Source organism: Salvia splendens, chromosome 11 (assembly GCF_004379255.2).
Source record: "Salvia splendens isolate huo1 chromosome 11, SspV2, whole genome shotgun sequence".
Classification (NCBI taxonomy): Eukaryota; Viridiplantae; Streptophyta; class Magnoliopsida; order Lamiales; family Lamiaceae; genus Salvia; species Salvia splendens.
In genome coordinates, this window is record NC_056042.1 from 9,812,301 (window position 1) to 9,834,114 (window position 21,814).

The 21,814-nt window shown below is 34.3% G+C and overlaps 3 protein-coding genes and 1 non-coding gene across 8 annotated transcripts; 3 read left to right on the forward strand and 1 right to left on the reverse strand.

Annotated features, from left to right (window-relative positions):
* Positions 1–3,721: 3,721 nt before the first annotated feature.
* LOC121753914 lies at positions 3,722–6,316 on the forward strand. Of its 4 annotated transcripts, none has more exons than XM_042149208.1 (7): positions 3,722–3,933; positions 4,424–4,729; positions 5,055–5,126; positions 5,207–5,274; positions 5,372–5,522; positions 5,675–5,755; positions 5,838–6,316. In XM_042149208.1, the coding sequence occupies exons 2-7, from the start codon at positions 4,484–4,486 to the stop codon at positions 5,997–5,999; spliced, it is 780 nt and encodes a 259-aa protein (XP_042005142.1). In that variant the 5' UTR covers positions 3,722–3,933; positions 4,424–4,483; the 3' UTR covers positions 6,000–6,316. The 4 variants fall into 4 exon arrangements, with proteins under 4 accessions (XP_042005142.1, XP_042005141.1, XP_042005140.1 ...); XM_042149207.1 differs by having other exon boundaries at positions 4,441–4,729; XM_042149209.1 differs by lacking the exon at positions 3,722–3,933 and adding an exon at positions 4,004–4,036 and having other exon boundaries at positions 4,441–4,729.
* A 6,318-nt stretch (positions 6,317–12,634) lies between these two features.
* On the forward strand, positions 12,635–15,091 carry LOC121753919 (UDP-glucuronic acid decarboxylase 6-like). The gene is made up of 13 exons (XM_042149214.1): positions 12,635–12,690; positions 12,939–13,060; positions 13,172–13,258; positions 13,355–13,442; positions 13,568–13,659; positions 13,809–13,873; positions 13,950–14,038; positions 14,120–14,197; positions 14,283–14,376; positions 14,463–14,529; positions 14,616–14,679; positions 14,772–14,812; positions 14,907–15,091. Exons 2-13 carry the CDS (start codon positions 12,974–12,976, stop codon positions 15,087–15,089), a joined length of 1,035 nt encoding a protein of 344 aa, XP_042005148.1. The 5' UTR covers positions 12,635–12,690; positions 12,939–12,973; the 3' UTR covers positions 15,090–15,091.
* A 615-nt stretch (positions 15,092–15,706) lies between these two features.
* TRNAT-CGU lies at positions 15,707–15,778 on the forward strand. The gene has a single exon. It is a non-coding gene; the product is annotated as a tRNA-Thr (tRNA).
* A 2,516-nt stretch (positions 15,779–18,294) lies between these two features.
* Positions 18,295–20,780, reverse strand: LOC121755075. Of its 2 annotated transcripts, none has more exons than XM_042150356.1 (4): positions 20,163–20,780; positions 19,004–19,635; positions 18,669–18,926; positions 18,295–18,596 (listed from the first exon to the last, which is right to left on the reverse strand). In XM_042150356.1, exons 2-4 carry the CDS (start codon positions 19,624–19,626, stop codon positions 18,551–18,553), a joined length of 927 nt encoding a protein of 308 aa, XP_042006290.1. In that variant the 5' UTR covers positions 19,627–19,635; positions 20,163–20,780; the 3' UTR covers positions 18,295–18,550. The 2 variants fall into 2 exon arrangements, with proteins under 2 accessions (XP_042006290.1, XP_042006289.1); XM_042150355.1 differs by having other exon boundaries at positions 20,158–20,780.
* Positions 20,781–21,814: the final 1,034 nt, after the last annotated feature.

Below are 21,814 nucleotides of genomic sequence, written 5' to 3' on the forward strand. Positions count from 1 at the left end.
TACCCTGAGTGGCAGCAGGTTATGCAAGATGAGCTTGCTGCATTTGCAAGAACTGAAACCTGGTTTATCACTGTGCTACCACTTGGGAAGATACCAATCGATTGCAAATGGGTATATAAAGTCAAGTATAATCCAGATGCATCAGTTGAACGCTACAAAGCAAGACTTGTAGCCAAGGGCTTCACTCAACTAGAAGGTGTGGATTTTCTGGACACATTTTCACCCGTGGCTAAACTCACCACAGTTAAGCTCTTATTATCCCTTGCTGCAATCAATGGTTGGTCACTTTCTCATCTAGATGTTAATAATGCTTTCCTCTATGGAGATCTTGAAGAAGATATATACATGCCACTTCCACCCGGTTATAAGGTTGATTGGCAGACTGTTGAAGGGGCAACATCACAATCAACACTTGTTTGCAAGTTGAAGAAGTCTCTTTATGGCTTAAAACAAGCATCTAGATAATGGTATTTGAAGCTTTCACAAGTCTTGAGAGGATTTGGTCTCCAACAGTCTGCTTCGGACCATTCATTCTTTTTCAAGAATGGCCAAGATGGTTTCTTTGGAATTGTTGTATACGTTGATGATATCTTAGTGGCCACTTCTAATCCTCAGATAACAAAATACTTCAAGGACTTTCTATCACAACACTTTAAGTTCAAGGACCTAGGAGTCGCTAAATATTTTCTTGGAGTTGAAATAGCAAGAAACAAGAGAGGAATTTTGATCTCCCAGAGAAAGTATGTGATGGATTTGCTGAGAGACACTGGGATGCTAGGATGCAAACCCTCAGCAGTACCCATGGACCCATTGAAGAAGTTAAGGATGGACTCAGGAAAGCCCATGGAGGATGCTTCAAAATATAGGAGACTTGTTGGCTGACTGCTATACTTGTGCATCACTAGGCGGGATGTAACCTTTGTTGTCCATAAATTGAGTCAGTATGTATCTAATCCCATTGATGAGCATTGGGAGGCTGCAGAGAAAGTGTTGAGATACTTGAAAGGAACCCCAGGCCACGGATTATTCTACTCAAGCAACTGCAAGATCAGCCTTAGCATTTTTACTGATGCAGATTGGGCTTCATGCCAAGATACAAGGAAATCGATGACATGATATTGTCTATATCTTGGAAGCTCTTTGATATCTTGGAAGGCTAAGAAACAAAACACCATTTCCAGATCATCAGCCGAAGCTGAGTATAGAGCAATGGCACAAGCTACGTGTGAAGTGGTATGGTTCATAGCTCTACTTGCTGATTTTTGGAATCAAAGTTGAGAAGGTTGTACCTCTGTATTGTGACAATCAATCGGCCATACACATATGCTCGAACCCGGTATTCCATGAGAGAATAAAACATATTGAAATATATTGCCATACTGTGAGAGAAAGGTACTTAGAAGGAGTTATCAAACCCCTACACATTAGAAATAATTTGCAGGTTGCTGATATCTTCACCAAGGCTTTAGGACCGATGGCTTTTCACTCTATACTCAACAAGATGAATTTTGAGAGCCTCTACAATCCATCTTGAAGGGGCATGTGAAAGTTGAAAAATGCAAGTACATGAAGAAGCTCGCATGAAGCAGTTTTTCCACGTCAAGATAGAAGTGAAGAGGTGAAGAAGCATACTCATGCATGCGATGAAATGGACGTTGGAATCTCACCGTTGTGATCATATGAGTGCTGACTCATAGCCTTGTCAGCGCTTAGTCAGCTTAGAAGCGGTTAGGAAGTTTGTTGGAAGTTAGTTGTGCCACCAAAATATCTTCATTGTAGTATAAATAGTGAGCTTGAGCTCTCTTGTTTTTTGATTGAGATTTTATAAATAATATTCTCTTTTCTCTCAATTCTCTTTATCTTCTTATTATCAAAATGAATCGTGTGATTCAGTTTCTGTAAATTTCACAATCGTATCTAATGAAATACGAAAGGTGACCAACCAAACCAATGAAAAAGCTATTATCAAATCGTCATAACAAACCAAACCCTCAAACTTTTGAGTTTCGAGTGCGATGGTTTAAATTTTTATTTAATTTCTAATTTTGTCAATAGTAATTGTCCCAAGTGTTCCAACCAAATCAACTTGCACACGTTTACCTTAAGTTACATGAATTATGAATCATCGTAGTTTTTATTTAATCAGTCATAGCTTTGTGGCAGAATTTGTCTGAAGAAATTGGAATTGTATTTGAACCAATCTGCTCAACATATTATTCCTTTATTAGATTTGAATATGGTCTTCACTCTTTGAAAAGATCAAGTCCTTCAATTTAACCGATCAACTTACATGTCACCAACTAAAATATGACTTATCAAATATATTCTTCAACTTCTCTTATGCCTTCCACCCCTCTATCTTAAGCTAAAATCTCATTATAAAATTTTGTAAACAATGTTTTATGTTTAATTTGATACTCACATCAATGCTTATAATAATAAATCTAAATCTTCATTTAATTATAAAATGTAGTTATTTCATACGAAGTTTTAGTTTTATTTTAACAAATTTAAACTTTCTATATATAGGGGGCAGTTCTAGTGAAACCTTTGAGAAAAAAAAACCATATTATTTTTTTTGATACATTATTATTAGTTGGCATCACAAAACATATCGGTTTTTAATATTGAGTCAAGAATTGCTATTCGTAGACCCACGAACAAACATGTTTGTGATTCTAGCTGATATTAATCGATTTTTGAACTAATATAATTTTGTATTCTTATTTTAAGAAAAATGTTGAAATGAACCATCTCCTATATATATATTTCTATCATCTAACATTTTATATAAAACTTGAACTACATAAAATCCGTTAAAAGGAATATTTCCGATATTACAAAAAAATATCCTTAAAATTAAAGATGTCTAAGGGAATATTTTTATTTTAAAAGACATTCTAATAAAGAGAAATGAGAGGATAACACGAGAATGAGATTAGAATGATTAAAAATGGTCTAATTTGTCATTTAGGCCGAAAGGATATAATGAGAAAGATTTAGAGACTTCTAGTTCTAGTGCAATTTATGTTTCATGAAATATTGTAAATATGGATCTTACATTCATCATATACCAAATATGCAGTTCACTAGAATTCTGGAAATGAAAGAGATAGATATAATTTAAGTACAGTATGTTATATCAAAATCTTTTTAAGCAAATTTATTATTAAAAAATCATTAAACTGTAGTTTATCAATTAATAAAAATAAATTATTTATCATAAAAATGAATCTTCGACTTTAATAAAAGATGAAATTAATTGCTAAGTAAACCACCAATTGGCTACTAAAAATGTAAACATAATGTCAGATATATTTCGAAAAAAAAATCGGACAAAGTAGCTAGTTGCAGTACCCAATATTCAAATAAAATTAAGTTCAAGTATGCAGTTCAATTAATAAAGTAACCTCCTAATCAATATTAATAACTAATGATTAATACTATTTCACTTTATTAATTAATCTAATAGCGATCTTCAATTAAGCATCTGGATATGACGTTTCATTAACTCCGCTTCATAATTAACTGATTCAAGGCTTAAAAAAGTAACGGAAGGTGAGAGCAATCGTTTCGCTGCCGTTAATTTTTAAATTGAAAAATAATGATTTCGATTCTATAATCATTCTTACTACAAATTTCACTGGTACAGTAAAAAGTAATGGTTAAACCGTTAAAGAAAAGACACTGTACTATTCTCGGACTGTTTGCATTTTCCCTCAAAAAAAAATTCTGTACCTCAAAAAACTCTCTCATCCCCCCTCTTCTCTCTCTCTCTGCACGCGTGTATATATATATATATATGTTCGATGCCATGATTGCATACAACAAATTTGTATTTGAACAATACATATTTTTGAATTACACTCAATCCGTTGCTTTAGCTAGAAAAGGAGACATTTCTTAGCTTTCAGATTATTCGATACCCTTCTTGTAAGTCTCTCTTTCTATTATATGTATATTCCCCCTTCACTTTGTATCTCAATTTTATTCCAATTACATCATCACCTTTGCTTAAATTCTCACAATTTTTGGGGTAGTTTAAGAAACTTGTTGAGATACACTGCACTTGATTGTATTCGCTTAATTCCAATTCCATCTTCGAATTGTTTGTTTTTGATGTTTTGGTGTATTGGGCTTTTGTTATTTTTGGTGTTTTTTTTTGAAAATTTGATTCCAAGGGTTCGTTTCTCCTTTTCCTCTTGAAGAAAAGAAGAACCCTTTTTTAAAGACTCTCTTTTTGTCTCTAATCTTGAATTGGGATTCCACCTTTTGACATTATCTTCAAAGGGTTTGCCAGTATTTTTTAAGATATTGTTGTTATTCATTAAAGACTTAATTTTTGTTGACTCACACCACACTTTGAATTCAACCTATTAGCCCTTTTGCACATGTTGCCTGAGCTAATTTGGTAATGTTGAAGCTCTGGTTCTGTGATAGGTGAGAGCTCGTCGCGCAAAACATCCCTTGTTTCGGCTTTAAAATGGGGGATCACTTTGTTTTGCTCGTTGATCGTTTGCTTACTGAGTCGACCCTCGAGGCTGCAATCGAGAGTAGATTGAAGCACGTAGTCCCCATCACTGTCGAAGAAGTAGCAATCGACTACTCGTACCAGAAAGATTCCGAGGCTAGCTTGTCTCCGAGGAAGGTGGTCGAGTGTAGGATATGCCAGGATGAAGGTTTTGATTCAAGCATGGAGGCTCCTTGCTCTTGCTCTGGAAGCTTGAAGGTTTGTTGCTAATTACTCTGTAATTTATCACTTCATATTCACTTTACTTAATTACATTTTTGTTAATTATTTTTTTTATGTTTAGAAGATTTCCAATTTGAAATTCTTGATCATGATTTATGCATTTGTTGCTCTGTTTTCACTAGGCCTTAATCTTGATTAGAGCTTACTAACCTAATCGTTTATTCCCTCGTTTCAAAACTTAGACGCGCGAACATAATTTCCATATAAAGGAATTGAAGGCTTAACTGAATCTTGTTGTCATTTGACACTTATCGAGTGCTGGAGATGTAACATGTGTGCTCTTATCGGCTTTGTTTGTCAGTATGCTCATCGTAGATGTGTGCAAAAGTGGTGCAACGAGAAGGGTGACACCATGTGTGAGATATGCCATCAGGTTAGTTAATATCTTCTTGTTTCTTGTTGTGTTTGCTTCTCCCGTTGCTTTCTTGCGCTAAGTGTCACTTTGTATTGCAGCAATTCAAGCCAGGATACACTGCACCACCGCCAATTTTCCGTTTTGGTGGACTTCCGATGAACTTGAGGTAGTTCTAATTCTTATCCTTGCGTAGCTTGAAACAAACAAGGATCAATCTTATGCACTAATAATTTCTTGCACTAATAAAGATCCATTCTTATCAGGGGGAATTGGCAGATTGCAAGAAGAGATTTGAACAATCCGCGCATTATTGCAATGGTTGCTGCTGATCATAGCCTCCTCGACCCAGAATACGATGAGTATGCTGCTTCCACATCACGAAGCATAGTCTGCTGCCGCACATTAGCACTAATAGTAAGCCCCTCTCTCTCCGTCTCTCTTTCGCAGAAAAAGTTGAGAAATTGAAAACAAAATGGACTACTTGAATGCTATACTGATTCATAATAACATGCTCTTAAACAACATTTTGTGGTCTTGATTCATCTTGTTTGTTCAACTTGATGCAGTTCATGGTGCTCCTGATTATACGGCATACTCTTCCAGTAGTTGTGAGTCGAGCTGGGAATTATTCGCTCTCACTGATCATGGTAAATTCTAACATATATGAGAATCAGAAATTGCAAAGCTGCATTCAACATTTCCTCAATTCTCTCTCAACCTATGAAACAGCTTTTATTGCTACGCGTTGCTGGGATCATTATACCGATCTGCGTTATACTCAAAGCAGTCACCTCCATCATACGCCATCGACATGAACAGGCGACGCCTGCGCCTGATGAAGAATCGAGCCCGTTACCTCTGAATGAGCAAGATTTGAATGCAGTCAGCTAAAGGGCTAGAAATTAACAAGAAATTTGCCAAGGAAGAGCAACCGGTTTCGCCTCGGCTGAGGTGAAATTTGCCATCTGTCACATTTCTGTTGTTATAATCTAGTGTAAATTGACCAGAAAAAAAAAGATAAAAGAAAAGAGGTAGGTTAGATTTTGAGGTTGGATTTAGAAAGTAGTTATTGACTTTGGGAAAAGCCTAGTTGATGACCTTGGAAATCAATTGATGATCCTGCATTAACTAAACCAATTTGCTCATTAATTTTGTATGATTACAGTCATTATAAGTAGTAATTTAAAATCATTCAAAAGACCCCATCACTTTTCCTATGCAGTTGATGAAACAATTGAGGTCATGCAGTTCCTCCAAATCCATCATAAAAGACAATTCAAGATTATCAGTTTTGTCCAATCTCATGTCTTTCAAGTGAGAATGATCACATTAATGAATCTATCTTAAACCATATATACACACGGGAAATTAAATGATATGCTACATACTTTACCCGAGCTCCTTACGTGAGCAACATTTTTGTTCAAACGCACGTTTAAAATTACTTATTTTATTTTATATATTTAATTAGCTTGATTGCAATAGACCAATACATTAGAAAATGCCATTGAAATTATTAATTTCACTAAATTAACAAAAATCAAAGATTGATTTGCTCGTTTTCTCAATAACTTCAAATAAATGAATAAAATAATAAATTAATAATGAAATTAAGTTGATTTACTGTCACGACCGCCCTTACTAAGGATAGTAAAGACGAGGAAATCGTGACTAGGGAAGGAACTAAGAAGCGGGGAAGAAATGGGGGAAACAATAAAGGCAACATTTAACACGAAAATCGATCAAATTTCAAAAGAAATATCTTCATCATTTAAACAGTTAAGCAGCGGATTCATGTCTCAAGGTTATTAATGTCATAAAACAGTGTGGGGCACAACGAAAGACTTTAACAAGAACGATTCGAAACACGGCAGCGGAAAAAACAAGTATCAAAGGAGAGTCATAGGATGACGTCCATGTATGAAGACACGACGCATCCGGAATTCTTAAGGCTCGACTCAACATCCACCGCAACATCACCGCTCAACCTGCACATAGGGAAAACACATGCAGGGTTGAGTACTTAATATACTCAGTGGGCTCATGCCGAAAATATTTGATAAAAGTTATGTCATCCATATCATAGTGAACTCGAGTTTTACATTTAGAAAAGAAATATCATCGAGTATCACAATAACAATTTCATAGACTAGCCAGTCAAAACAATCTCCCCACTTTCTCATCAATCAAACAATCACATCATCTTTCCATAGTGCGACGAAAGTGTGGCCACACTATTCGCCCACGAGACCGGCCGACCAGCAAGGACGGCTCACGATCCCCTCTGTGTACACAGCCTGATAGGGTTTGCGGCCCTACTCAGACCCGAATTCGTTTAACATAGCCCTATAGCCTAATGGAGCAAGCTCAACAAACTAGGCATCAGACAACAATCTCATCATCAAAACAAACATGGCATGACATAACACTTTAAACCACCCTTATCACACCATAATCATACTTTTGAAAGCGTAAAAGAGTTTAGTAAAAGAAAACCCACCTCGTTCGCTTAACAATTCAAAATCCAACTTATGGCAACTCTCGTTCCTCGAGCTCACATATACACAAACTCTCTTCCTCTTTCTCGGCTACTTTCCTAGCCTCTCCATTCTCTTTCCTTTTTTTTCGCTTTCCTTTCTCCCCTCTTCTTTTTAATACATCACGTAAATATTTTATATGTATAAGCCGACTTACTTCTGATCTATCTAATATGTATTAAAATACAATAGCCGACCTTACATTTTTTTTTTAATTAGAAAAGTGATGATTAAGAAAATTGGACACACATACATCTACTATTGTGACATCTATCATTATTTCATTTCTATATTACTATTTTAGGCATACACACGTTACAAATCTATTTTGCATGTACTATTTATTTATTTGAATTAAACTTAATAGTTAACACAACATATACATATACATAAACTTAATGATTGTGACGAGATCACCTAATTTTTAATAACACCTAAGCACAACTTTCATGCATCATTTCCCTTAATTATATGTGTACCCCATTCCACATGTATAAAACCCCAATTTAATTCTTTTAAAGCATTAGCTATAAGTATACAGTATACAATTTACAAAACTTTAGTAACTAAAAGATTTCATAGACTTATGCAAAAAGTTATACAAATATGTACATATTGTACGAGAAGTAAGTATATATACTTAGCGCACACAAGAAATATTATTATGCAAAATGATGCATGTTTCGAGTTGGGGATGTCACATGCATGATCCTATTTAATTAAATCCCCCATTGGAAAACATATCATATTATTTCACATAACTCTCAATCATTAATTTCACATCGTTAACACAACCACATAGAAATAAAATTTCATAAATGCATTTCCCATTCAACATCGACATCAATAAAATAAAATAAGTCACAAATTTTCGGGGTGTTAAATCCTTCCCCTCTTAATAGAAATTTCGTCCCGAAATTTGGTCGTCTCACATAACACACATTTATAATATCATGTCACTCATGCTCATGTTTCAACTTAATAATACCATCACATTATCATATTCATACATATTTTCATACACATGTATACTCTTGCCAATACACCCTTATCATATCATCATCAATTTCATATTCTTTCAATAACTTAAAACATACCTCACTTTCTTGTGGTTGAGCGTGATGCTTCGGATGTTGAGCCTTCGTGACACTTTTAGTCTAGGGGTACGAATCTAGACTTAATCTGAAAGAAGACTCTCGAACCAGAGCGAAAGAACGAAGCTCTGATACCACTTTGTCACGACCGCCCTTACTAAGGATAGTAAAGACGGGGAAATCGTGACTAGGGAAGGAACTAAGAAGCGGGGAAGAAATGGGGGAAACAATAAAGGCAACATTTAACACGAAAATCGATCAAATTTCAAAAGAAATATCTTCATCATTTAAACAGTTAAGCAGCGGATTCATGTCTCAAGGTTATTAATGTCATAAAACAGTGTGGGGCACAACGAAAGACTTTAACAAGAACGATTCGAAACACGGCAGCGGAAAAACAAGTATCAAAGGAGAGTCATAGGATGACGTCCATGTATGAAGACACGACGCATCCGGAATTCTTAAGGCTCGACTCAACATCCACCGCAACATCATCGCTCAACCTGCACATAGGGAAAACACATGCAGGGCTGAGTACTTAATATACTCAGTGGGCTCATGCCGAAAATATTTGATAAAAGTTATGTCATCCATATCATAGTGAACTCGAGTTTTACATTTAGAAAAGAAATATCATCGAGTATCACAATAACAATTTCACAGACTGGCCAGTCAAAACAATCTCCCCACTTTCTCATCAATCAAACAATCACATCATCTTTCCATAGTGCGACGAAAGTGTGGCCACACTATTCGCCCACGAGACCGGCCGACTAGCAAGGACGGCTCACGATCCCCTCTGTGTACACAGCCTGATAGGGTTTGCGGCCCTACTCAGACCCGAATTCGTTTAACATAACCCTATAGCCTAATGGAGCAAGCTCAACAAACTAGGCATCAGGCACAATCTCATCATCAAAACAAACATGGCATGACATAACACTTTAAACCACCCTTATCACACCATAATCATACTTTTGAAAGCGTAAAAGAGTTTAGTAAAAGAAAACTCACCTCGTTCGCTTAACAATTCAAAATCCAACTTATGGTAACTCTCGTTCCTCGAGCTCACGTATACACAAACTCTCTTCCTCTTTCTCGGCTACTTTCCTAGCCTCTCCATTCTCTTTCCTTTTTTTTTCGCTTTCCTTTCTCCCCTCTTCTTTTTAATACATCACGTAAATATTTTATATGTATAAGCCGATTTACTTCTGATCTATCTAATATGTATTAAAATACAATAGCCGACCTTACATTTTTTTTTTAATTAGAAAAGTGATGATTAAGAAAATTGGACACACATACATCTACTATTGTGACATCTATCATTATTTCATTTCTATATTACTATTTTAGGCATACACACGTTACAAATCTATTTTGCATGTACTATTTATTTATTTGAATTAAACTTAATAGTTAACACAACATATACATATACATATACATATACATATACATATACATAAACTTAATGATTGTGACGAGATCACCTAATTTTTAATAACACCTAAGCACAACTTTCATGCATCATTTCCCTTAATTATATGTGTACCCCATTCCACATGTATAAAACCCCAATTTAATTCTTTTAAAGCATTAGCTATAAGTATACAGTATACAATTTACAAAACTTTAGTAACTAAAAGATTTCATAGACTTATGCAAAAAGTTATACAAATATGTACATATTGTACGAGAAGTAAGTATATATACTTAGCGCACACAAGAAATATTATTATGCAAAATGATGCATGTTTCGAGTTGGGGATGTCACATGCATGATCCTATTTAATTAAATCCCCCATTGGAAAACATATCATATTATTCCACATAACTCTCAACCATTAATTTCACATCGTTAACACAACCACATAGAAATAAAATTTCATAAAAGCATTTCCCATTCAACATCGACATCAATAAAATAAAATAAGTCACAAATTTTCGGGGTGTTACATTTACAAGCATTAATTTTCTTCAAATTTAATTTGATTATATATTGCCGAAATAAAGCTAGAGGCCAACTTCAAATTTGACTATCAAAAAACGCTATTTCACTATATTACCAATTTAGCAAATTTTACAATCTCACATTAAGTTTTGTTCTTAAGTAGACACGCGTTAAGTTTGGAATATGAGAATTAAGTTTCTAATTAACAATTATATTTCAAATTTAATAAAATCTTCTCATGGATTTAAATTTTTCCTAGATCTTTAATTGAAAAAATATTTACAAAATTTATACTATGTATTAGAAATAAAATTTGAGAAACCGGTCCTCTTATATTGCTTATAACATCATATCCAAAATCAAGACCAGATCTCCATCCTTAAATTTTAAAATGAGTGGATGAGATTAAATCTTACGAATCTCAATAAATAGTAGACAAATTATCAATACAGTTTTATTGAGATTTCACATGCATTATATTTTGATTTTACCAGTATTATATTAAGATTTTATATGCATTATATTGAGATTTTTTATGTATTTGTTGATAAAAAATTTGTTTATCGGCATATACGAAAACTGAAATAAAAATAATCAAATTTCATCATCCGAACGTCGTCGGAACATATGCAATTGAGATCTCGTTAGAATCCTTATAAAATTATCTTTAATTTGATATATTTTTTGTGAAAAAATAATTTAAATTGAGAGAGTTACGTAAATTTAAAGTTTTTTAATAAGAGATAATTGACATTAATACCCTTTAATTTTATTTAATAATTATTTAAATTTAAAATATAATTCACTTGACATTATATCAACTACTAGATCTCCTAATCTATGGTTAAAAATTGGTCTTGATTGTTGACTAGTTAGCAACTGATCACCTCCCTCTTCATATATATTTAGTTTTATCAACCAATTAAAAACTTTTTGATGCCTAAAGAACTTAGGAGTATATATTATTTTATTACTTATTCTAAATTTCGATCTACTACTTTCTAGGGGTGGGTAGGTACGGTATACCTTACCGAAACCACCATACCATATACCTTACCGTAAATTCGGTATGCGAAAAAATCATACCTTTATCTTACCAAAATTTTCGGTATACCGAACTTCGGTATACCTTATTTTCGGTAAGGAGAATTTTCATACCGATATCGCACCTCATTTTTGGTATGCCGTACCAAAGTTCGGTATACCATACTTTTGCGGTATACATTACTTTCAATATCAATGAAAATTGAATATTTGAGTTTTTAGAATACAATTTATATTTTATAGTAATTTAAATAATATACGGGGTATTAAATACTAGTATATTTTATTCATATTATATTATATTTCACAATAAATTTTATAATTTAAAATATATAAAATATTTTATATATTATTATATTCATATTTTACGGTATATACCTTAAATTACGGTATATACCGAATTTCGATATGCCGCGGTATATAAAAATTCATACCTTTACCTTACCGAAATATTTCAGTAAGGTATCATACCGTACCGAAAATCACGGTATACCAAAAATTTGGTATTTTCGGTATTTTTTCGATACGATAAGGGCAGTATTTCGGCATTTCGGTATTTTTTTCCAACCCTACTACTTTCTACGTATACTCTTTTCTTTTGGTTTAGCATGATAAAAATTATAATTTTTTATTTAACACAAACATTTCTGTAAATGCATGATATTTAGTTATAAATAAAAGATATCACAAATCTATTATTTGGATTAGATTGCATTTAAAAGCGATTGGTAAATATTAGACACATGCATGATTGCATAACGTTCGCTAATCTTTAAGATTATCGTCTCTCCCTCTCTTCCCCCATTGCTATTTGCTAATGTCAGATTTAATCGCCATTTCTTTTTCAGTATTTATAACTTTGAAGATCACAATTGCGTTGTGAATAATATAAATAATATTTGCAATTTGAGCTGGAGACGCTTCCACTACTACATTATTCAATTGATTAAGAGGTGATCGATCATCGCTTCATTTTGTTCTAATTATTTTCAATTTAATTCTTCGCAATTTATTTGAAAGAAAGATTTGTGGCAAAGTGAATGCGAGAGATTGTTTTTTACGTGTGATTTTGTTCGACATTTTATGAGTAACGCAGATTTGGTTTTTGTTGAATGTGATAATCTTTTAATTTTGTTTTGTGATCTCCGTTTTGAAACAATGGCGGTTGAATAATTGGAATTTTGATGTTTATCTTATGTAGTTTTGGAATTCAGAACTTAAAAGGAGATCCTAGAAATGGCTAAGGAGGCATCAAATGGTAGTCGTGTGTCGACCAAGCCACCTCCCGAGCCTTCACCATTGCGAAGAGCGAAATTCTTTCAGGTACGATATCCATTCCCTCACTCGAAAATCGAGTTTCCATGTGCTCAATTTTGTCGGGTTTATAGTAACTAATGTGACCATACATCTTGGACTAACTAACCAACCTGACAGGCAAACATGAGAGTTCTGGTTACGGGCGGGGCTGGATTCATTGGCTCTCACTTAGTTGATAAACTCATGCAAAATGAAAAGAACGAGGTAGGACATAACAATGCCTTTTTAGACTGGCTTCATTCAAAAGGCAAGCTATGTTTGTCTCTCAATCGGTATCGTTTGTATGAAATTGTTGTTCAGGTGATTGTTGTGGATAACTACTTCACTGGTTCAAAGGATAACTTGAGGCAATGGATTGGCCATCCAAGATTTGAGCTTATTCGACACGGTGAGCATTCTTTATGGTTCAATAGTCACTCCCTTATGATGCAATTGTTCATAAATTGATTTATAATGGTGTTATTGTGTCTTGAACCATCTTGTTTCCTACTTATCAATTCTTTTTGTCTGCAGATGTGACAGAGCCTTTGTTCGTTGAAGTTGACCGGATCTACCATCTCGCTTGTCCTGCTTCGCCAATCTTTTACAAATACAATCCGGTGAAGGTCAGTCAGACGTCATGTCATGGCTCTGTCCCTCTCTAATCGTGTGCCTATAAAGCTCACGTCTTCGTCTAAGGAAAAATGATGCAAGTTGATTGATCATTTTATTTTTATCTTCTGATATCCATTGTCCATGCCATGATACTTGACAGACAATAAAGACGAATGTAGTAGGCACACTGAACATGTTGGGACTTGCCAAGCGAGTCGGAGCAAGGTATGTCTGCTGATTTGGATTCTCTTCCAATTTTTGTTCATTTTGGATGTTCTGACAATTTTGAAGTACCTCTTAGGATTTTACTTACATCAACCTCGGAGGTCTATGGTGATCCGCTCGTGCATCCTCAGACAGAGGATTACTGGGGCAACGTGAATCCTATAGGTAATATTTTGCTACCTTAAAAACTGCAAACAGTTACTAAGATGAAATTATGGGGTTCAACTTTATATAAGGCTATTGCAGGAGTGAGGAGTTGTTATGATGAGGGGAAAAGAGTAGCAGAGACGTTGATGTACGATTATCACAGGCTGCACGGAGTTGGTAATATCTGTCCCTACACCGGACATTTGAACATAACAATTTCGTATTGGAGTTCCCTGACCATTATTATCAAATGATTCAACAGAAATAAGAATTGCAAGGATCTTCAACACTTATGGACCGCGGATGAATCTTGATGACGGTCGTGTTGTCAGCAACTTCTTAGCGCAAGCCATACGGTAAATGCTCTTTATCCACTCTTCCATATTAGATTCCAGTCCACTTTGATGCTTCATTTCACTTTATTTTACACTGCTACTTGCAGTGACGAGCCTTTGACTGTTCAGCTTCCCGGAACACAAACAAGGAGTTTTTGCTATGTTTCTGAGATGGTTAGCGATTACATTCATCTTGGTGCATGACAAAAAACCTCTTTTCTTGATTCAAAACTTTGCTTCTTTTGCCAATGCCAAAAAAGGTTGATGGACTTACGCGATTAATGGAAGGAGATCATATAGGGCCAATCAACATTGGCAATCCAGGTCAATCATCCTATTTTTCCTACTTATATTGGTTTCTTCCATTTCTTTTCATTTCCATCGCAAATATCTAACTCGTTAAGATTTATTATCAGGTGAATTCACAATGCTCGAGCTTGCAGAGACTGTGAAGGAGGTAAAATCTTCACCTCATATTTGTTCGTATACATTTGGATGATTTGATCACAAACTCAACGCAACACGGGTGCTATCTATTCTCTATAATGTAGATGATCAACCCGAAAGTGAAGATCACGACTGTCGAGAACACCCCGGATGATCCTCGCCAAAGAAAACCGGACATAACGAAGGCGAAGGAGCTGCTAGGGTGGGAGCCCAAGATCAAGCTCAACGGTGGCATCCCCCTTATGGAGGAGGATTTTCGAAAGAGGCTTGGTATTTCGAGGAAATGAACTCGTTTTTGCTACCGATGTTTACGTTCGATCCATATTTTCAAATCTTGTAGATCCCGAAATCATGAATCTTAGGCATTCTTGACTATTGATCAATGTATTTAATTGGATCCAGTTTTTTGGTATCAATAAAGTTTTAAGGTTTTTTTTTCTCTCTTGTTAATTGCCTTTTTGAGTAGTTTGAAATCAATGGCGATGAAATTTGATACTATATGTTGTGGTTGGTGCTTATTTTGACGATTTACAATATTATAGAGAAGATTTCAATGGTACAACAATGGATTGGGAGATATGATTTGATAAGAATCTCAAACAAAATTGTAAATTGAGCTCAAAGAAGTAAACAAGCATAAGAATTTAAACTATTTTTGTTCTACTCTAGTTTGCTCCGACTAAATTCAATTCGAGCTCCATTAGCAGATAATCAAGGAAGCTGAAACATAAATTTCAAAGCTTTATTTTCTAACAATAAGTTTGAATAAATTGCAAGCATATCTTCAAGCACCGATCTATAGACTGATAATAAATTTCTGTTAATTATTGTTACAGGTTACAAATTAGCTCTATTTTCGTCTTGATCAAATAGTATTAACTTATTATCAACATTAATATCAACTGCCTCCGTAGCATAGTGGTATTGCGTTCGCTTCGTAAGCGAAAGGTCGCGAGTTCGATCCTCGCCGGGGGCTATTTTCCATTAAATTTTTGTATTGGTGCTCACTTGTTCCTATCATAATAAATATCATTTATAACACTAGCTAGTTAAACTGTAAGATTATATTTACTCATAATTTTTTTGAGGTATAGCGGCTGCGTTGTTGGTCGTCTAATTTAAAACTTTCAATTAGGTACATTATAAATTTTTTTCAAAAACTTTTTCTACGGATATGCAATTCAATACACTATGAATTACGGAGTATTATTTTGTAGGAGTAGTAATAATTTAGTTTTACTGTCATCAGTGGCACAAATTAAAGACAAGTTAACTAATTTAGGTTGCAAATATTCGCAATAATAATACTAGTGAATAATTCTACAAGGGTACAAATTAAAGAGCAGCCATCATATATTTTCTCATCATCATTAATGAATAGTTGAAAATTACTACACACATACAATATCTATATTTCGAGAGGTCAATGCCATTTTGAGCTTCTACTTTGATCAACAATGCTATTATTATGGACAGTGCTAGAGAATTCAAGAAACATTTCTTAAACTCAACAACAATGTTTCTCAAGAAATCAAAACATAAGTTAATCTTGTAAATTAAAGAAATTTAACAAATATCAAAACGTCCTTCTTTATAACATGAGTACATAAGTATATATCACAAAGTAATACAAATTTTGGTTTTCCACGACTCTTTTTTGTTCAAAAATATACATGAATTTCTAATTTATAAAATTTGGCTTATGTTCAAATTTATATTCCAATGCCCATTTTGGGAGGGGATAGGATCCTCTGCAGTGTGAAGGAAAAACAGCACCGTACTGTGCAAATAAAACGACGTCGCTTTACTTTTTTATGCTGTTTTTTTGTTCCTTTTTACATTTCCTTTCTATATACAGTACTTTAGTATACTAGTAATAGTTAATTAGCGATTCTTGATAACCTGAATTAATAAAAGTTAGTTTAGTATATTATACTAATAGTTAATTAGTGAATCTTTGATAATTATTTTTTTAATTAGTTATTTTATTATTATATATTTTATAACAAAGAAACAAAAGTTAATTTTTTTTGTTTAACCACATGTGTACCGAATTCGCCTTTGGTTGAATTTGACTAATCATACTCGACTGGGTTTGTGGATTAAGGCCGAAAGTCTCCCAGCGGGTGGTGGGGTTTGAACCCGTGACCTCAGGGTCACCACAGCTCCGCGATGCTGATGATAATTGCATTATTTATAATATACCAAATAATTGAACTGAATTTAAAACTAAAAAGGAATTATGGAATTAGAGCATCCGCAGCGGTGAGTGGACACCCGTCCGTGCCAGCGGCGCGGCACCGCCTGCTCGCCGTTGCGCTCTTGCCGCTGGCGCGGCGCTGCTCGATGCATCGAGAACGTCCGTGCCAGCGAGCAGCTGACGTGTCGCGTTCTGATTGGCCAACGGCATTTCCGTTGGAAATTCATTTTTTTAAAAAAAATCGAAAATAATACCAAAAATAATAAAAAAAAAAATCAGATTCCCAAAAATTTGGTCGTTTTTTTACCGTTTTCTGGAATTTTTTTGATTTTTTGATTTTTTTATTCCCAAAATCATCTATAAATACACACATTTATCATCCATTTTTCACATCAAATCATCTCCCATTTTTCACATCAAATCATCAAATTATGAAATTTTTAATTTTTAGGATTTTAATCATGTACTTTTAATTTTTAGATTTTAATTATATAATTTTTAATTATTTTGTAATTTTTAATAGTATTTCGGATATTTTTAATGCATTTTAATTTTGTGGAAATATTTTTATTTAAATTGAATAATAGAATGGTGAGACCCTTGAGCTTGTCCTTGCGGAAGAGCACGGATGTGGCTGTTGTGCTCTTGCCTAAGAGCACGGAATAAAAGTGGGTCCGGGCCCACATCCGTACTCGTTGGCAAGAGCACGGATGGGGATGCTCTTAGGGATCCAATCCTTTACTTATATTTCAAATTATAATTGGTCAGAAAATTAATTAGTTGCTCAAAGAAATACTTATAATTTTTTTTACTAAACACTTAATTTAATTTGGTTATAGCACTTTGGAGAATAAATAAATTTGTTAAACCAATAGAAGCAGAAGTCCCTATGTTAGAACAGTGAATTTTTTAAAATTCTTTTTCTATGACTTTAATTTATTAAATTTAAATTTCAGATTAGTATTTTAATATATTAAAAAAATATTTTGCAAGCTTGCATTTATCTATTATAAACAAATGTTGTAAAATGGTTAGTTAAACTTTAATATTGTAAACATATACATGAGAAGATATTATCAAACAAACTTTCATTTCCTTGTAACAAATAGTGCATCACAACTTTAATTATCAATGAAGCAGAAATATAAAATAGGAAGTATTTTATAAGGAGAATATACATATTTTTATGGGACTGAGAAAGTATTTCCGACGTCCAAAACCCAACATTTTGAGTACCATTCGAAAGCTACCGTCGATATCTTTAGCTTTTTTATAAGGAGAACTGATATTTTTACCATACCATAAAACAAAATCTAAAATATTGCTAATTAATTAATAGTATTCCCTGCGTTCAGAGTGGCGATATTTAATGGTGGATAGGAATTAGGATATCCCTAAATTGCAATATGAGATATTTGATGAGTAATATTTTAAAATTTATAATTAAAAATAAAAATTACTCCATTACTGAATTACCTTGGAAAACTTTCATAACTGTTAGGCCCCCAAGCCCCAATGTGGTGAGTAACAAACTCTTCAAACAATCAATTAAACTTCATGTTTGCTAGAACTGTCTGTGTTCCTATCCGTGGACCTGCATTGCACATGCCAAATTACTCACAAAAACACACTTCAATGAGAGAGTGAGAGAGACAGAGAGGCTCACGCGTGAGGAGAGGCAGAACAGACTCTACTTTTCCATCCGGAGCAGCAGCAAGAAGTCGAGCACCAAGGATGCAAGTTAGTGCAGCAGCTAGGGCAGCTTATGCAAGGATTGGAACACCAGCTAGGGCAGCTTATGCAAGAATTGGAACAGCTTGGCCAACGAAACCAAGAGCTGCAGCTGCAGTTTGGCCAACTACAGCAGCTACACATCCTAGCACACCACAAGCATTGACACATTGGACATCTTGACTCACTTGTCCTGTGCCATGTACAGACAAACTCATACAACTCATACATACCTCAGAAAGATAACGAATCAAGAACAAGGGCACTCACGATTTAGAAAACTCATTGTCACTATCATCGTGGGATTGGGGAGTATTAGACCCCGATAGATTTTGGTCTGTTGGGACACTTGAGGAAGCCTCAGGAGGGTAACCTTTCCGTTGTTCAGAAGCATACTTTGTGTCTTCTTTCACAGCCCTTCGCGCTTCCCCTAAAGCTTTTGCTGCTGCTGCAGCAGAGGAAGTGTATGATGTGTCTACAGACTCCCCTGACTTGGGAGATACTCGAGGCAGATATGCTTCGGATAAAGATAGCTCCCCTATGTCTCCACTTATACGCAACGAACTCTCCATGTGGATGCTGAACAAAGAATCCCCTGATTCAACACTCCACTGGCTTGGACTATCTGGATCTGAGGTTTTAGGCCTCTCCATCACTTGGATGGAAGGGGATTCAGTCAGCATGGATGGATCACGAGCAACACCTGATCGCTGATTGAATGATCCTGGAGAATCAGTGGAGGAGTTATCCAAACTGGACGAGGAAGAGTCTGAGATTTTTGCAGGGCTTCTTCCATTTTCTTGTTGCTTGCCCTCACAGATGCCTATTCTTTCAGAATTCGACGTAGGCTTCTCATTCTGGTTATCTAATCGCCTCCCATTTTCACCGGCCATACTCCATAACTGAAATCGAGGTTTTAAAAACACCAAATATCATGTTTTTGAGTTCCAAATACACTTTTAAGAAACATAAATAGATTACTAAGACGATGATAATGGATTTAAAGCATTTAACAGCGATTTCGAGCCCACCACACAGCTAAAGTAGTTGTAAAAGTTCTTAATGATAAGTAAGAAAAGCAGCATTGCTTAAATAAGAATTCAACAATAGACTTGATATTTGATCTCAATCAATAGATGAACAAATAACTCGAAATTACTGTCATCAGCACAAAAGCTCCAGAGATATATCGAAATTTCCTGCAGTGAAATTCAAAATAGCTAGAATCCTACAATGAATTAATTAAGTTTGTGATTAGTTTTCACAGAATCCTCAATTGCATTAATTGGCAACAGCAGACCAACATAAGCCAAAACCATGAAGCAGGATGAAGATATTCAAATAGAGAGATGAAAGCAACGTGGCAAGGGCAGATTTTTTGATGGAATGAATCACAAAAGCATATCTAATCCATGGATTTGTACCTTACGTTTCAAGGAAATCCTCGGTTAATGATTGATTTGGAAGCAAAGAAACGTGGAAAACACCGAGGATGGAGAAACTGAGTTAGGGCTTCTGGCGGAATTGAATTGAGGCGAAAATGAAAATGAAAATGAAAATGGAAGGGAAGGCGAAGCATTCGGATTGTGATTTTCTTTTTTGTTTATACCAACCAACTTCTTTGGCGCCATATTACCTCATGAGAGGCACGTGGACGAGAGATATAACTTTTTATAACAATATTTTGTTTTTATTTTATTTTATTTTATTTTATTTTTTAACATATTTTGTTACCTTCATAAAGATTTCATACAGTACATATTAACAACCCCAAAATAGCACATCAAGTGTGGCACTATAACAAGCAATTCCCTCAAAAAAAAAGAACACGAGGAGGCACATACATGCTTATATTTAATGTGGTTTTGTTTATAGCTCATGCAAATGCGCTGAGAATTACTATCTTCTTTTTTTGGCATAAGTATTAACGACATGACACTGCAAGGTGGTATTAGAAATTTATGAACCAAATTTTTGACAAAAGTTCCTCGACTTGCCTTTGAAGTTCCTGAGTTTTTTTCGGATTGACTTTGTATGTGGCTCAATTTAGAAGTGACTACCTCTATACCAAATCAATTTGGTGCTCTATGACTCGAAATTGCATTAATTTACTTGGTAACTCTTCTAGAAATACGTCCTAAAATAGAAAGAACATAATTTTAAGGGACGAACTAAAATGGAAATAGTTGTTATTTTTAAGGGACGGAAAAAGTATGAATTTTGAGTTGAAAAAAAATAAATTTCGGAGTCGTAAAATTTAATATTGTAAAAAAAATATAATTTATGTTTTGAGATAACTCACCGGCTACAACATTAGCATTAATCAACTACAGATTTTTTGGAACCACATGGAGCATGAGCTATTAGTTATTTAGTGCCCATTGCGGGATTGTGGGTGAGAAATGTATTGTCTCTGTTCAATAGAGAGAAGGAGTTTTGAGACATGGGCAGAGAGAGCCACCTTACTCAATATAGGGAAAATGCCCCTCCCCAAATATCTTAACATACACTATTTTATTGTTCAATTTTGCAAAATTATCTTATACTTGCTCATTCTTAAATTCTCAAAAATTTCTCATATATAATTTGGTCCCCTTTCAATTTTATTCCTGGCTCCGTCCCTAGTTTGGGTATCGTAGGGAAGAAGAAGAGAATTTTGGGCTGGGGGATTTTCAATTTTGAATTATTATTACTATTATTATTATTATTATTATTATTATTATTATTATTATTATATGAATTTGAATGGAAAATAAAGTAAATTTTAGTTTTAGGTAGAATTTGTAGTATTTGTATTTTTTTATAAATTTTAATAAAGTAATTTGTTATTTATGCTGTTATAAATTTCAATTTTACAATTATTTGAAGTTAATAAGTAGTACTCTCTTCATTCCGCCATAAGCGAGCCACTTCTTGCACAAGATTTAATGAATTGATATTTAAAGAGTTAAATTGGAAAAAGTAAAATATATATGAGAGAGGGAAAAATAGAGGAGTGGAAAGGAAAAAAGTAGGTGAAAAAATAAAGTAAGAGAAATATTTTTTTGCTTAAAATGAAAATAACTCAATTATACTAGGACG

Bases quoted from the DNA above. Each gene is read 5' to 3' on its own strand.
- LOC121753914 (XM_042149208.1), top strand. From the start codon at position 4,484: ATGGGGGATCACTTTGTTTTGCTCGTTGATCGTTTGCTTACTGAGTCG. The intron at 5,275-5,371 runs GTAGTTCTAATT...CATTCTTATCAG, and splicing joins GGACTTCCGATGAACTTGAG to GGGGAATTGGCAGATTGCAA. The intron at 5,523-5,674 runs GTAAGCCCCTCT...AACTTGATGCAG, and splicing joins GCCGCACATTAGCACTAATA to TTCATGGTGCTCCTGATTAT.
- LOC121753919 (XM_042149214.1), top strand. From the start codon at position 12,974: ATGGCTAAGGAGGCATCAAATGGTAGTCGTGTGTCGACCAAGCCACCT. The intron at 14,198-14,282 runs GTAATATCTGTC...ATGATTCAACAG, and splicing joins TCACAGGCTGCACGGAGTTG to AAATAAGAATTGCAAGGATC. The intron at 14,377-14,462 runs GTAAATGCTCTT...TGCTACTTGCAG, and splicing joins TTCTTAGCGCAAGCCATACG to TGACGAGCCTTTGACTGTTC.
- LOC121755075 (XM_042150356.1), bottom strand. From the start codon at position 19,626: ATGGCCGGTGAAAATGGGAGGCGATTAGATAACCAGAATGAGAAGCCT. The intron at 18,927-19,003 runs GTGAGTGCCCTT...TACATGGCACAG, and splicing joins GACAATGAGTTTTCTAAATC to GACAAGTGAGTCAAGATGTC. The intron at 18,597-18,668 runs GTGAGCCTCTCT...TGTGCAATGCAG, and splicing joins TGTTCTGCCTCTCCTCACGC to GTCCACGGATAGGAACACAG.